A 16,027-nucleotide genomic window follows, 5' to 3' on the forward strand; every position below is an offset into this window, starting at 1 on the left:
AATGTTACGAATTAAATGAATATGATGCGTTCATAAAAAATGTGTTTACCTATTTTTTTGGCAAAATACTAATCATTATAAATTACATTTTAAATATTGGGGGCAATGAAATGATGAATACTCACGTCTGAGAAGATTTCAAAATACCAAAATACCCCCAAAAATATTAAAATTAATTTTTTAGTAATGTTTTTTTTCTGCTGGTTGCAGTTTACATAATTGTATAAAATTTGCTTGTCGTACAGTTGAACGCGTTATCAAGTATGGTAAATTTGTAAATTGCTCGTATTAGTGATTGTAGGGTAATGGCGCTGAATTGGAAATTTCGTGGAAATGGCGGCGCATGTCAGTGAAAGGTGGCGGTCTGTCTGTAGAACGTGTCTGGCGCGCGGCGAGTCCGGTCCTGGCAGTTGCGCTGTTGCCGGCTGTTGTTGCGCGTCGAGTGATTTCTGTGGAAAATTAAAAAATTGCCGCTAATTGGGCTGGGTGGTAGTTCGGGGGGTATTTATCTCGGTAAATGGGTGGGTTTTGAGAGCATGCGGGTCTTATTCGCGAGTCGTCGTGGTGGAAGTTGTCGATGCGCTGTTGGTAGCAGTTGTCAGTAGGACGTTGTAAATTTGACGGTTGTGTGGCAGCTAGGCTATCAGTTCAGTTTTATCGCAGTTAAACTGTGATAAGTAATACAGCAATTATATGGACACAAAAACGCTGAGAGCAGGTGTTTAACGCGCACGAGTGTATAGTAATGTTTTGTGTTCTCTCATGCGCGTAGAAGTGCAACATTTATGTTAGGAGCTCGAAGAAAATAAGCGAAATTCCCAAAAATGCCTCTGTTTGGTAAAGAGAAGAAAACCAAAAAAGATGGGAAAGACTCAGATAAACAACCTTCAATTGATGACAAATATTACTTGAAGGAGTTACTTGGCACGTAGGTTTTTGTTTTGCATCTGTTGACATTACTCTAACCTCTATTTGTTTTTTCTTCAGGGGTGCCTTTTCCGTCGTCAGGTTAGCCGAGAGTAAAGATAGACCGGGCCAAATGTACGCCGTCAAAATAATCGACAAAAAAGCTTTAAAAGGTAAAGAAGATTCGCTCGAAAATGAAATTAAGGTGCTTCGAAGGTAAGCCACAAACAACCTGCGTTATTTTCAGAATGTTTACCATTAACTATAAATTCACGTTTTTATCCATTTTCAATAAATACACCGCCGGTATCGCTCAACTCCGCCACGTAAATCACTTGCCAAATCTACGTGTTTAACATTTACACCAAATATTATTCATCAAAATAACACTCCCAGAACCGCCAGCTAGATCATTATGGCCCCATTAAAACGCCCATTACTGCACAAAATCACATTTTCTTTCATCGCCCCAAGTTTCCAAAACGACGCTAATTCCTACTTTACAAGACATTACTTTGACTGCCTAAAGTAAAACGTCTGTCATCGTATTAATTAAAAAAAATTCGAATTTCAGCGAGAGAAAAATTACGTGTGTCGGGCGCGTTTATCCCACCGCTGCGGATCCTCTAACGCGAAAAAGGAAGCGCAAAACCGGAATTTCACAAAACTGCCAAACCACGGACCGGGATTTCCTAAAAAAATATGTTTTTGAAACGTACAAGTTCCCATACTAAATTACAATTCGTAATAATTGAGATAACGTTGGGCTACATATAAATTAATATTAATCTTAATACGAAATTATTTTTGCGGCGTCTCGTCAAATAAAATCGCAAATATCGTCCTTTGAAAGACGAAAAATCGCGTAAATTTTATGTGTTAAAAACAAAGAAAAAGATTTATTTGGAAAAATCGTCTTGTCTTAGGTTTACGTATCGTATTTTTTGCGATATTCTCGACGAAAAACTCACTCTTTAATTGCAATATTTGTTTTTTGCAATTTATTTCAGTCAATCCCGTATTTTCAATTTACTATTTTTTTTTTCGACGAGTTCCTAAAAAAAAATCGTTTATCTCACTTTATTAATGAAAGAGATGATACGAAATTTGGCGATTTTTCTACTTTACGCAAATACAGATGTCCAAAATAGTTTTTTTAATTTTTCATGCTTATTTTATTTCAAAATCTGTTGTTTTCAGTCATTCCGACAGTGTTCCAAAAGTTATTATTTATTTTTATTTTGCCCAAAATTACGGATAAATTGGGATAGTTTTCAAAGATTTTCCAAGAAATTCATCTTTTTTTACGCAAAATAAAACAGTAGATAGATAATTTCAGACGTGTTTGAGAAAACATTAAATTTACCAATTTTTTTTTGTTGTTATTATTTTGTGAAAGCGGTTTTTCCGCTTCTAAGAAATATTTTTTTCTTCCTGAAAAGATATCTTTATCTAAAAAGATGTTCTAGACCAAATTTTGCGTAAAATGGAATATTTCGCGACGATTTAAAAAATCTGGCACTTTTGTTGATGAAAAATCCTGAATTTTGAGTGATTTCTTAAATTCAAATTTTATTTCGAATTACGTGTGGATAGGCAAAAAAGAATTTGCTGGCAGAGTTTCGAGTAAAATGGGATAGGTGTGGCGATTTTTTCACTTTCGTGATTTGAAAGTGCAATGTGAAATAATATTTAAAAAGTAATGTTCTGTTAATGTAAAATTTGAGCAGTTTTTCGATTTTTTTTTTCCAATTTGAAGCGATATAGCGTTTCGAACGCTTCAAATTTTGTCACACGGAAAAAATCCTCTTTGTCCGTGAAACACATTTCCTTTCGAAGGAAAAAAATGTGTGGAAATTTTGATACGTTGGCTGCAAATTAGTTTTACGTATGTAAATAAAGAACGCATAGAGCGTAGCGAGCGAATCTCGCGAGTTTGTGAAACATGTTGCTACGTCGGCGAGCGCAGCGAGTTTACAAAAAAGTGCGGCAGTGTTAACGTGTTCCACTAAGTGGTCATTAACTGTCTAAATAGATTTTTTTTAATACGGCTTTATCCATCCTTTCGTCCACAAGAAACGATAATGTGTCTCGTAATTCCTACATAAAATTCGAATTCCAGAAGCCGTAAAACAAAAAAAGGCCAAACAACATCCTCCTAATTAAATGCAGATGCTATTCAAATCAATTAGAACCACACTATTGTAATATATAACCTGTAAAAGGATGTAATTCATTATTATGGTAATGGCTCATTCCCCATTACCATTGACAATCACACTTATTTCCGTTTTCAAAAGTAACAGATTTCTGTAAATTACCGTTTTCCCATACAAAAAGTATCATTAGTAGTGTATGCGAGTTAATATTGCGTGAAATAACCAAAAACTCCGTTTATATATACTAACACCCATCTGTGATACAGTGGAACTTCTACAACGAACCGTTTTGCCGTCGCAACATTTTTAGATAGAAACGAAAATTAACCGTCACATCTGACGCGTATTCGTTGAAGGGAGATAACGTAATTGATTAAATACGCAATGAAATTAGTGAAATATGTAATGGATTTTATTGTAGTAATCGATAGCAACTACAATTGACGTCAGTATGTTGTATTAATGACATTTTTAGAAGTTCGACTGTAATAATGACGATAGTAATAACAATAGTCGCGTGAAAATCTGGTGTGCGTTGGGGCGTAATGCGGAATTCTGGAATTTTGGTATGCTAATACCCGAAGGAGGTAATTGGCGGTATACGGGTCTGAGCAAACGTCGTTACCGTTTTGACTGAAAAATATATTTTATGTTATTTATTTACGTTGGCGGTGACGTTTATGGCCCATTGTCTCCCTCGCTTGATTGTCAACTTATTCCATCTTCCCATACAATTTTATGCCTTCCTAAAAGTCGTAAACCGCGCTGACGGCCCATTTTACTTTTTCTGTGCTTAGTTTTGACAATATGATTAATCGCAACAATGTCATAACGCGATTAACGTTATAAGGGAGCGTTATAATTCAATTCCGGATTGAATGTAAAAAAGTTAAAAGCAACTGGAATTAGCCGGCGAAATTATTTAGAAGATATATCAAAAAGCACTCTCAATATCCGGCTCAAGGTGGCAGTTTATTAAATTGAAATTTTCTGCCCTTTAACCAATTATTATTCACGAAATTATGAAGAGGTAGCGCGTTCGCCCTGTCCTTAACGAAATTAATATTTAAATCGGATTGAGTTTTGCCGAGCTCAAGAAATTTTATAGTTAATCGATTGTTTGTTTTGTTTTATATTACCTTGCTAACGATAAAAAAATCGCTTTTATGCTTGAAAGACCTTCACTTGCAGCGAGCCGAGGGCTAAACTTACGATAAAATTAGCACCGTGGAAATTGTGCAGGAAGTGACGGCCACACTCGAAAAATTACGGATTTGGTTCAGACCCGGAAAATGCGCCACCGGTTTTTAATATACGCACAATACAACTCTTTGACATCCCAGCGACCTCGTTAAATATCCATTTTTGTTCTATATTGTACAGGGTGAACCCTAATTAGGGTACAAATTTTTCCATCACTCGCTAAAAATAACAAAGTCTTCATTGCACGGCCCGCTTAGTCCAATACAAAGTTACTGTACCTTAAAGAATCACATTTTCGACTTTTATTTTAATGTTAGAGCAGTTTAAGCTGCACTAAACAAGCGGTATCGTGGAAGATCGTAAAATTCAATCAGTGCGAACGTTAAATGTATCTTGGTTAATTCGGCCTTCTTGGGGTCAGCTTAGCAGCACGGTGTGAATTCGGCTGTTTGAATCCACCACCAGTTAATTGTCAGCAATTTTACTTGTCGGATGTTTACTATTAAAAATTATGTGCAAGCAAGTAAATGTTGCTATTTTGCGAAATAAACACTTTTTGTGGCACGTGTGGACAAAACATGAAATTTTGTAACGTAAATTGATGTATATGATTTTGTGTAGCAAAAGTGACGGTGCGAATGAATCGTTCGTGTTTTAGACTTTTTAGAGTGTGTATTTGGAAGTAGCACGTCGTATTCTGTTGAATAGACTGAGAAAATAGTGTCTGAATGTCGCAATTTCGTTAGTACAATTACTCCGTTGTTGGTATTTGTAATTACGTTTGCGATAATCACGATTCAGCTTTACAATAAAAATTAGGTAGGTTTATTGAAGAAGAGTCAAGGTCGTGTTCTTATCAAAGCCGATGAATTTAAGCGTAAACAAAAGTTTAGCCGTATGAATTGTGCAGCTGATCGATTTTTTTGTTTTTACGAGTCCTTAAACACGCGTTTGAAAGCCACCCTCGCTCAGATGGAAGATTAAATAATTTTTTCGGCATTGTTCCTAAATGAGATTTTACAGTGTCGCCATAGTTCGATTTATTATTTTCTATTGCTATAAAAGTACGTTGCTAAATTAAGTGAGCCGAATAAGGAGATCGGCCTCCAAATCATCTCTGGTAGGACTGCTCGTACATTCCATGTTTATCTCCCCTAATCTGTTGTAAATCACGAGTTTTAAAAATGTCGTACGTCGAGTAAGTTTTCGTTGATTATATATTAAGTTGATTGAAAAGTTTGAAGCTGACTTCCGCGAACATGGGGTAACACGACTGGGAGTTAATGTTTCACAAGTTGTGGAATGTAAAAAGGAAAAAAACCGGAATATTTTAATTATTGACGCTAAAATCCATATGTTGCTGTTACAAATTAACTTGCGAGCAATTTAAATATAAACACAGAGAGTTTAATGAAGCAAATAACTATAAAATATAAAACTTATGTTGTATGAAGCAAGTATACCAAACACTCAAGGTGTTTATTAGTGCAATACAATACAATACAATCGAGGTATTAACGCATGCGCCCGTCTTTCATTGAATAATTAAGTTTTCACCTGTTGATTGAAAAGGGATAATATCTATTAATTATTACTCTCTTTATAGAGCACACACTGCTCCTAATTGGCGGAATTAAATTCTACCTTTATTCACACAAAACTAATTTATCGTAATAACCGAATGGCTGAAAATCCGATATTCGCACGTATTTTCCACGAGAAAAATTTCTACACCTCTATTCCATCCCCTAAAATTAATCAAGTATTTAGTCAGATACACGCCTGCTTTGTCTTTGAATTACGTGATCAATATTTTCTTAACTTAAGATACCTCACTCAGTCTCTTTGAAGGTGTTGTGGAAGCGTCTTTAGCCCGCATCTCATTATTTCACCGTTACCCATGCCTCAGGTTTTTCGCACTTCGCGCAGTTCGTGACAGACAAACATTACTAAATACAATTGATCCAAATTATATAATTGCATACTGCGAGAAAAATTATCCACGAAACTAGTTTCGCTCATAAGATTAATGGATTTCTTATTGAATCGAAAATTGGCACTCCTAACCATTACACTACCATATTCGCTTATCCTCCATTTGCCAGTACGAAAGCTAGCTTCATGCGAACGTTCACACCACCTTCCAGCGCTTGGAAATCGACGATTGCTCAAATCGGGTTAACAATAATATTGTATTGGCCACCGGTAGTTTTGTAATCTTGATCTATATCTATTCGACGGAAAAACTTTCTTCCATTAAAGGATCTGGTGCGAATTAGAACAGATATATAAATTTGATTGGCCACAGATGCTAAGAAACAACATAAAATGCTGCAATACTGCGACATTTACTCACCTAGCTGCAGAAAATTCATACTAAACATGCAAATGTGGTGCAACAATTTTGCTTCTATTTCACTCAACTTGTCGTTAAAGTTGGCTTTTACCGCCTAATAAGGGTGCTAGTGAGGAAAATTTGATACTGCCGGTGTATTTTAAGCAGGTCGAGAATCTCCAATTGTTTGTAAAGCCAGTTTAAGAAAAGAATGCAAATATGTTGACTTTAAATAAAGCAGAATAGCAAAATCATTGCATCAACAACACCGACAGCGTGATAATAGCTTTGTGTGTTTCGCTAGTCGCAGTAAATTACTTCGGCCCTCATTAAAATCGAATGAGTAAAACCAGATTTTTTTTAATAAAATAAACCATAACTGATTATTTTTGTTATTATTGGTAGATATTGACGTCGATAACTGCATTATCTGCGAAAAGTTTCAAGTGGAAATTGTTTAAAAGAATTTCTCGACAATGTTTTTATAATCATTTGTGTAATAATTATTTTTAGCGTTTTGTTGAATTCGAGTTTAATATCGGATACAGTGGAAAGGCCGACTACCGCCTACTGACCAGCACGTGCTATAAATAAGACCTATTTTCAGGGCGCGACACTACTACCCTCCACAAATCTTGACCCGTTATGATTTGATATTTAAAAAAATCTATTATCAAAAAAGCTATTTCAGTAGTGATAGTTGAGCATTTGTCGTAACACAAAACCCGTCACCCACCGTTAGTTAAAAAGTCTCATAAAAGCGCGCTCATGCAAAAACAAGCAGGTAACAAAACACGAATTATTGCAACTCGACTTCAAAGTTTCGTCGGAATCGTGTTTTGAAGCGACGATAAAAAATAAATTCGTATTCCGTTTGACGTACGAAAAATAATATCGCAGTAATTAAGTCAGTCTAAAGAAGCTGGTTATTTTTTCGTAAACATCAGTATTTAAAAAGTCTGATTTTGGTAAATATTTTCCGAATGATAATTTTACGGTCGTGTTTTCAACTTCTCGGTACGATTATATGTGTCGATGAATTATTGTCTTTGCAAGTTGTGAGCCTTTTCAATTCAAAGTTTCAAACACTGATCTTACTTAATTCGCATGAATTAAAACTTTCGATGTCGAGATTTAAGTAGATGTCACGTTTTAAGTAAGTTTGTGTGCGAAACGGCTTAGTTGTAGTCACACAATGCGCGTTTTTTGCAAGTCCAAGACTATTGAGTAAAGTTGTCTCATAACCTTAGGGTTACAATGATGTTTGGAAATGTTATTCACGCTGTTTTCAGATTTAGCATGTGAAAATTTTGAACAGGCAAAGTTTTACTCTTGGCGCGGATAATAATAGAACGTTGATAGTGGAACGAGATAAAAGCTAGACGTTGGAGGAACTCTGTTTAACTATCTTTTATCTTGGCAATAGTTTGTGTTGTGAAAAGTGCTAAGATAACTTTGGCAGTGCTGAGTCACCACGCTAGTTTTTTAGTTCCCGTTTCGCTGATCGTAGAAAACGATGTGGCGGATTTCCCGTTTCCGTTCGTTTGTCTGTTTTGTGAACTTATAATCTTAATAATAAAATTGTTGTAAAGATTATAAAACGTGTGTCATTTTTTTAGTAGCTTCAACGACCATTCGTAACGAAGCAAACACTCAACTATAAATAATTGTTGACGTATGACCGATTTATCTTAGGAGGAAGTTTCTCGTAGACGAGATTTTAAAGTTCATCGGATTGGAAACCGAACGTCAGTGTCCAAATTTACTGAAATGTACACTCGACAAACCATTTTGTGTTTTTTGTGGAATTTGTAGTGGCTAAATATAGACAGAATTGGAGGTAAAAACGCCCTACAGCATCGAATATGTATGTCGAAGTAAAACCTCACTTTTATCAAATGAATTTATGATGAGACCGGTGCGATTAACGCCAGGGTTTTATTATACTTTCTAAAATTTTGTCATTTGTTGATTTGATGTATGATTAATAATTGTTATTTACGTTTATCGTAAAATTCCACAAAAAACGTGTGTTCCCGCTTTCGGTCGTAATTGCATTTTTCGTATAATGCGGTGGTGATAACGCGAGTAATTATCATAATGAGGAGGAAACTGTCAGGGCTCGAACCATAAATTCTTATTTTGATATGATATGATGAAAATTTGTGCTATTTTTCAATAATATGGTAATAGATTCGACGGGCTGCATTTTTGATCGGTAATCGCGCCGATTAAAAACGAAGAAGAATATAGGGGTGATCTTGTGATGTTTGCGCCTTCGCGCTTGTTTGAATAATTTAATTTATAGATCGTATGCTCGCAACTTTATAAAGTGAATTTAAATTAAGTATCTACAAGTGGGCACGCTTGTTTATCAAGGGTTGACATGGATCTTCACCACACTTGTTCCCGCCAACTTGTCGTGGGTCAAAAAAAGTCGACAGCGCTCAAGAAACTCCAAAGGCTTGCGGTTTGACCCCTGTTAATTACTTTATGTTTGGTTTCATTTATTATTGCGAACACTAAAGCTTGCGGCCTTTATTTGAAATATACATCTTAATACAAATAAGTGTCTTAGACAGAGCGACGAGCAAGTTTACCCTTTCGGATCATTGTTATCTATTTAACGGATCGAATCGGTTGTTCGTTTTATGGTTGAAATTTATCTGGTGAGTGAGCCCTCCCTGTCCGATTTATGGTAGGATTTAAACGAAGAGAACGTTCCGAAATTAATAATTAATATTGATATTATTTTGATTGATTGCGCTATTAAGCGAAAATTTTAAACGTTTGTGTTTACACAGGTGTACACAAAGGATGGCGCACCTGTATGTTAATCGCGTGGATTTTTCGATTAGGTGTACTTTTTTAAATTAAAAAGTTTCGATGCTGTTTACCAGTCGTGTAACGAACGAATCGATACGGCTGCAACTACTAATTTGGATTATTTAGCCACATGTATTTCCGCTTGGCCGCGTCGGAAGCGTACTTTTTGTCTAACTTAGTTAATGTTTGCTTGAGCGTCCGGGTTCTTTTATATATTTAATTCTCTAGATACCTAGCCCACAATAACCCGTGTTGCCTCTCTGGAGACCGAACTGTTGAGAGACTATTATTTTTGATGACAAAATCTTGCAACTTTGTCAGTGTTACCTTGGTATTGAATTCTCTTTTAATTAAGACAAATGAAATTGGATTTTTCCGCACGCAAACGCTACATACACAAATTTAATGATATATCGGAAAGTCAAGGATGTTAGCTTATCGTTGCAGTTAACAGGGAATGTAAAATTAGCTCCGTAAAATATAAATGAGCATATGAAACATGGGGTGGGATTTCCCCATCCATCACTCATCTCGTTTCTTGAAAATTTAATTATTTACTTCATCTGACAAAAGTGTATTTTGAGAAGTTCAAACAGGTGTTGCTTTCTTTTTAGTAAACAGTACATTATTAAAACATTTTTTAATTCCGCTGAATTTCTGAAATTTAATCTCTTACGGTTGGGAAATTAAAAGTTTCGCATTATTTCCATGTCTGAAATACATTTCGTTCGTTACGATAGTCGGAAATTATTTTGAAATTAGAAGTAAACACTCCGAACTGATTACACTAATTATAAACATTTATTAGTGTCACTGGTCATTATTATTAATAACAGAACGACGTTCGTCCAATGTAGTAACGTAAAGAATTTTTAGATAAGGTCTAGCAGTTTTCAGATCGGATTTATCTGCGCAACATCTGTAGCAAGGTTTTGTCGAACGTGTTGGTCAATAATATGGTCATCAACCCATGATTTATAACACATTTTTTAACTCCCGAAGCGACTGCCTTATTTAAATGTATCTTTAAATAGCGATTTTGAATAATAAAATGGGCACTTCTAGAAAAAAGGTCGTTAATAACACGTATTCATAACAGACTTACCTTTTTTTTTTGGTGTGCGTCAAGGATCCGCTCTCGCACCTCCTCCATTCTAGTCTAACGGCATAGAAAAAATCTCATTAGAGTAAAAACGGTGTACGCGGATCGGTTTTATAACCTTGCCGAGTTGGAAAATGGCTTTCTCTTGTTTTAAATAATAGCAAATTGTTGTTTTACGCGAATTCGCAAAGTGATAACCGGAAGGTCGAAACCGCGAATATGTTGATATAAATTAAAACGTATGAGTCGCCGGTCGCCAACGTGAACAAAGAACTCTTGGAAAATTCGGGAGTAATTACGTTTCGGACGAGATATAATTTGATTTTAAGTCTTTTTATTAAATTAATTATCAACTTCCGAGACGAGGTTGGTTTTCCTCCAGATTTCCCTTTTTTGGGGTCGTTAGGATAATTTATTGATTAATATGTTGGGACGCACGGTGGTCGCTGAGGGTTCGAATTTTAAATTATGCAGCCAGAAAGAAACTTTGTGCCAAAATCTGGCGAAGCGAATAAATAGTAACGAAAGATCGAATTTCGAAAGAATTTATTGCCTCCCTCATGTTAAATACAGTAACTTCAATAATACATTCGACTTGTTTACCAAGCCGACTTGTTTAAAGAGGTTTACGACTATGACTCTCTAGTCATAAAATCTAAAATTGTCATTGAAAAAATGTTTGTTGGTGTATCGGGAAAAATCCTTGTTTTTATCGACTGATCTAGTGATTTATTACCCTACGGTGTATCATCCGTGCTAAATGCAATTTACTAGCAGGTGTAACTTCACATAATGTTGAGGGGATTTTTGTTTGGGATACACCTGTGGCAGAGAGGGTTAGTCCTAAGTGGGAATAATGGAACTTCGCACTACCCGCACTTAAATTAACTACACCTAATTTATTCACGCCGTTGTTTTATTTCAGATTAACTCATCCTAATATTGTACAGTTATTAGAAACGTTTGAAGACAAATCGAAAGTTTATTTGATTATGGAACTGTAAGCTAACCCGACCTTGTTAAAATAAATTTAACCAAACTCGGTTGTAGAGTAACGGGGGGCGAATTGTTTGATCGCATCGTCGAAAAGGGTTCATACACAGAAAAAGACGCAGCTGATCTCATAAGGCAAGTTCTAGAAGCCGTAGATTACATGCACGAACAAGGTGTGGTCCATCGCGATTTAAAGGTAAGAACGCAAAACCAAGACTCGATTATCCACCAAAAACACTTTCCAGCCCGAAAACCTGCTCTACTATAGTCCAGACGAAGATAGCAAAATTATGATCAGCGATTTTGGTTTGTCTAAAATGGAAGATTCAGGCATCATGGCAACAGCCTGTGGAACTCCGGGCTATGTCGGTATGTTCGCCGCTTCTTCCAACATTCATAAACACTACGAAATATTTCTATATTCCAGCTCCTGAGGTTCTTGCGCAGAAACCGTACGGGAAAGCGGTTGATGTTTGGAGCATAGGTGTCATATCCTACATTTTACTTTGCGGTTATCCCCCTTTTTACGATGAAAATGATGCAAATTTATTTGCACAAATCCTCAAGGGTACTCACGCCCCCGTACACTCTTTATGACTTACTAATGTTGGTTTGTAGGCGAATTCGAATTTGATTCGCCGTATTGGGACGAAATCAGTGATTCTGCGAAAGACTTTATTAGACAATTGATGTGTGTTAATGTGGAGAAGCGTTATTCTTGTCGTCAGGCTTTGGCTCATCCTTGGTAGGTCTAAAGGCACACTTATACGTTCGTACGTTTCACAAGACTCGACGTTTCCTTATACGTGGACACACGCACTTTAAATAATAAATCAAAACGTGCCGAGTTCGCGACGTGTGTAATTTCGTTAATGACTAACACAAGCTTCTGAACCGTCAATAATTAAACCGTCAGTTTTGACGATTTATTTATGTTTCCTCCCGTCGAAGACGAGACACACGCTTCAAAATTATTTATACGGAAGGGCACAAACACCCAAACGTCAATACCGCCGAGAGGAAGCGTGGCTTGGTGAGAATGCCCCTTGGAGAATGACTGCACCACATAAAATTTTATTACTCGCAGTAAAGACATTAAAAATACAATGGAAAGAGTTATTTATACTTGAAAGTGACTGACGCCTGCCGCTAAGGTTCATTTCCACTGGGATATTGAGGTCCGGAAACCAATATACCCTGTTTTTAGTTAGGTCGGGTTTTCCGCACGCAAAACACACGGTTTATTGCTGTCCATTCCTCAGCATTTCTGTGCAAATGGACCTTTATAAACAAAACCGCCGCTCCAATTTATATTTATTTCCGAAACAAACTGGACGTAGCTCAGAATTACGTACGGGGTTCAGGGGAATGTCATTTAAACGCCGGAAATGATTCCACGAGTCGAAACGCTCCGGACGGAGAAAATTGGTGCCCGACTTTCGATTTTAACCAACGTTTGTAATGTGATTTTTTTAAGGATATCTGGAAATGCAGCCAGTAATAAGAACATTCACGGTACTGTATCTGAGCAGCTTAAAAAGAATTTCGCAAAATCTCGTTGGAAGGTAGGTGTTGTGTTGATTTTGTGAGGGGGTGTGTTAAAGTGTGTTTTAGCAAGCATATCATGCTACTACCGTGATTCGACAAATGCAACGAATGGCGCTAAGTAGTGGTGGTAGTGGGGGACGGAGCCCGATACCACAACGTAGTATGTCCACTGGTGAACCATGTGGGAGCCTAAATGGTGCCCAAGATAAGTAATCAAATACTGTAACTACTTGTTAATTTCTGCTACCTACGCATTTTACTTGGGATCGAAAACATGTTCTTAAAATTAGTTATATTTATGGAAGTTAAATTAGTTAAGACATTGATAACTTATTTTAAGGTCATGGTTTTTTAAGCTATTATGGTCCGAAGGCCATAGCTCACTTAAGAGAAGACTTCCAAACATAATAACGATGTGATGTATGTATCATGGCAAACGTAACAGTGTGTAAAATTATCCAACAACTAATAGCATATCTGTTATTTTGCTTTGCTGATATGGAATCGATTTTTATATGTTTTACTTACTTTTTTTACTTATTTTTATTTTTGTTCAAATAAACGAAAGCTCTCTTTCAGACATACTTATGTTTTATTAGACTTAGTCTTTTTTTACTTATTATTTTTTTATTATTGTCCATTGGTTACAAGGCCCGATTTTTAAAAGGTCCGGTTCGCCGTGGAAAAGAATCCATCCGACATATATATATTTTGAAAAGTCGCGAATAACATTACACATTTTGTGTACCTTCGTCGGAACCGTGCCGGCCATAGATTGGAGTTACTATTTTATATTTATATATACAAAAAGATCGTCTGGGGTACTAGATGCAGGTCCAAACTTCTACGACGATTAAAAAATGCAGATTTTTTTTTAGGCTACTGCAACAATTTGGCGGAGAAGTTTTTGACCATCGACAATAGGCTCCAGAGGATTTGCGGGTTGGTGATAACGTTGTAGGCACATATTGGTATTGTTGCGACCTTATTAAAAAACGAGCCTCGTAAGTTGTGGCTTCTTAACAGTTACGGTATTATATGATTATTCTAAAAGAGTTCCGTAATTACTTAGTGTATAACATAAGGATATAAATCAGACAAAGTAAATGTTGAATATCAATAATAATAATAATAATAATATATGAATAATAATATAATAATAGAAAGCAAATGTTATTGCTATGTGACACATAAATCTCGCAATTTACGTTTTCAGTTGTGACTATAGCGGAGTCGTAGGTTTCATCATGACATTACAGAATTGTTCAGACCTGAGGAGAATGATTTATTTTGTTATGTTGTTATTGTTCCAAGCAATATTAAATGTTAGAAATGTTAGTAGTATTAAAAACTAAACAGAAATACACTACCTTCTAAACACATAATGCTTGCTTAAGACATAAATGTATTATTCTATGTGAATTTGAGTTTTTTATTATTATTTTTTTTTTATATATGTTCCAACTAACTGCAGTATATCATGTTCAACATTATTTTCAGAAACGTCGGTCGTCAGAAACTTCATTTTTCACTTACACTGAAAGTATTTTTTGAGATTATTATACTAACAGGTGGCCTACATTATAGCCTATTGATCGGCCATTTTGAAATGATATTATATCCGTCCTTTGGATTATGTTACATTGTGATTTCGTAAAATTGGCCTTGAATTTTGAACATGATATACGTGAACGTAGTTTATTTTTTCTCTAAACTCACAAACATGTGATATGTACTATATTTCATATCTATTTTATTTATTTCCTTACAAAGTGTAAATTGTATAAACGAACTAAGTAGAGTTTCAGTGTATATTTTTAGGAATTTGTTGTTTTTGCACTGCATATATACGCCTGTGTAGCATAAAATAGATATTTAGTTTTATATTTTTACTAAATGTACAAACTGCTACAAATGGTTTATCAGGTGTATATTTCTTAATACATTCTATGTAATTTTTTTAGTTAAATAATACTGTGATGTTATACAGTAAGACATTTAGTATACAGTTATCTTCCTAATCATAGGAGGTGAGTTTTTATTTCTCCACATAGAACTATCAATTTCGTCATACCGCCGCCATTGAAGGGCGCGTTATTCAAATTATGGGAGAAATAAAAACTCACGTGTAGCGAGCAAGTGTAGAATAATTTCACCAAACGTTTCTTCACATTCCAATTATGATTTCTGCATTTATTTTAGAAAATTTGTATTCAATTTGGAAACAAAAGCATACATCGATCAGCTGTTACGCTGTTTCTTTTACTTAATTTCACCGTTTGATAGGTAAAAAAAACGCTATGATGTTTTAAAAAGATGTGTATATACTAATTTAAGCAATTGTATATGACCACTAAATGCAATGTAGTATTTTGCGAAAACTAGCTTTTTTGTAATTTTGTAATTGGTTTATGACGATTAGACAAAGCTGTAGCGTTGCTTATATTGGTTTAGTCTCTAAAATAAAAATGTTCATTGGAATGCAGTGTTCAAATATTTTAAATTTTAATTATTGTTAATAATACTTTGTTTCTACCATGATTAATATATTTTGTAATGTTCTATTGTTAAATATATGATGGGTTTAAAAATAGAAGTTTTAACAACTACAGCGTCTTATTTTCCCAGCGTTATTGATCTTTAGAAAGAGAAAGAGAGAGAGAAAGAGCAATCATACAATAATCGTGTGTTCACTCACATCCAGCTGCGTTAATCAGCAAAGTTTCGATCTTGTAGGTCAACGCATTAAAGGACTTTAGGCGTTATGTGATTTTTATTTGAATTGTTAATTTAATAATAAAACAACAAAAATTATAACAGAATGATAATATCTATATGGACAATAATAATATCCAATATAAATCGAGATCGCTTTAATTTTTCGCAAAGCTTACAAACTAAATCTTATTAATAACTACCCTAAAAACAACGATTGCTTAGAAAAATTATATGTAT

The 16,027-nt window shown here is 35.3% G+C and overlaps 1 protein-coding gene across 1 annotated transcript; it reads left to right on the forward strand.

The window, feature by feature from the left end:
* The first annotated feature begins 434 nt into the window (after positions 1 to 434).
* Positions 435 to 15,679, forward strand: LOC135141919 (calcium/calmodulin-dependent protein kinase type 1). Its single transcript, XM_064073510.1, has 9 exons — positions 435 to 928; positions 988 to 1,122; positions 11,457 to 11,531; positions 11,582 to 11,720; positions 11,770 to 11,893; positions 11,952 to 12,092; positions 12,143 to 12,269; positions 13,002 to 13,089; positions 13,139 to 15,679. The coding sequence occupies exons 1-9, from the start codon at positions 825 to 827 to the stop codon at positions 13,283 to 13,285; spliced, it is 1,080 nt and encodes a 359-aa protein (XP_063929580.1). The 5' UTR covers positions 435 to 824; the 3' UTR covers positions 13,286 to 15,679.
* Positions 15,680 to 16,027: the final 348 nt, after the last annotated feature.

The sequence above is a fragment of the Zophobas morio genome, unplaced genomic scaffold (assembly GCF_036711695.1).
Source record: "Zophobas morio isolate AGI-343-1 ecotype UQ-CSIRO unplaced genomic scaffold, CSIRO_AGI_Zmor_V1 ptg000044l, whole genome shotgun sequence".
NCBI classification, from domain to species: domain Eukaryota; kingdom Metazoa; phylum Arthropoda; class Insecta; order Coleoptera; family Tenebrionidae; genus Zophobas; species Zophobas morio.

Bases quoted from the DNA above. Each gene is read 5' to 3' on its own strand.
- LOC135141919 (XM_064073510.1), top strand. From the start codon at position 825: ATGCCTCTGTTTGGTAAAGAGAAGAAAACCAAAAAAGATGGGAAAGAC. The intron at 1,123-11,456 runs GTAAGCCACAAA...GTTTTATTTCAG, and splicing joins GAAATTAAGGTGCTTCGAAG to ATTAACTCATCCTAATATTG. The intron at 13,090-13,138 runs GTAGGTGTTGTG...AGTGTGTTTTAG, and splicing joins TCGCAAAATCTCGTTGGAAG to CAAGCATATCATGCTACTAC.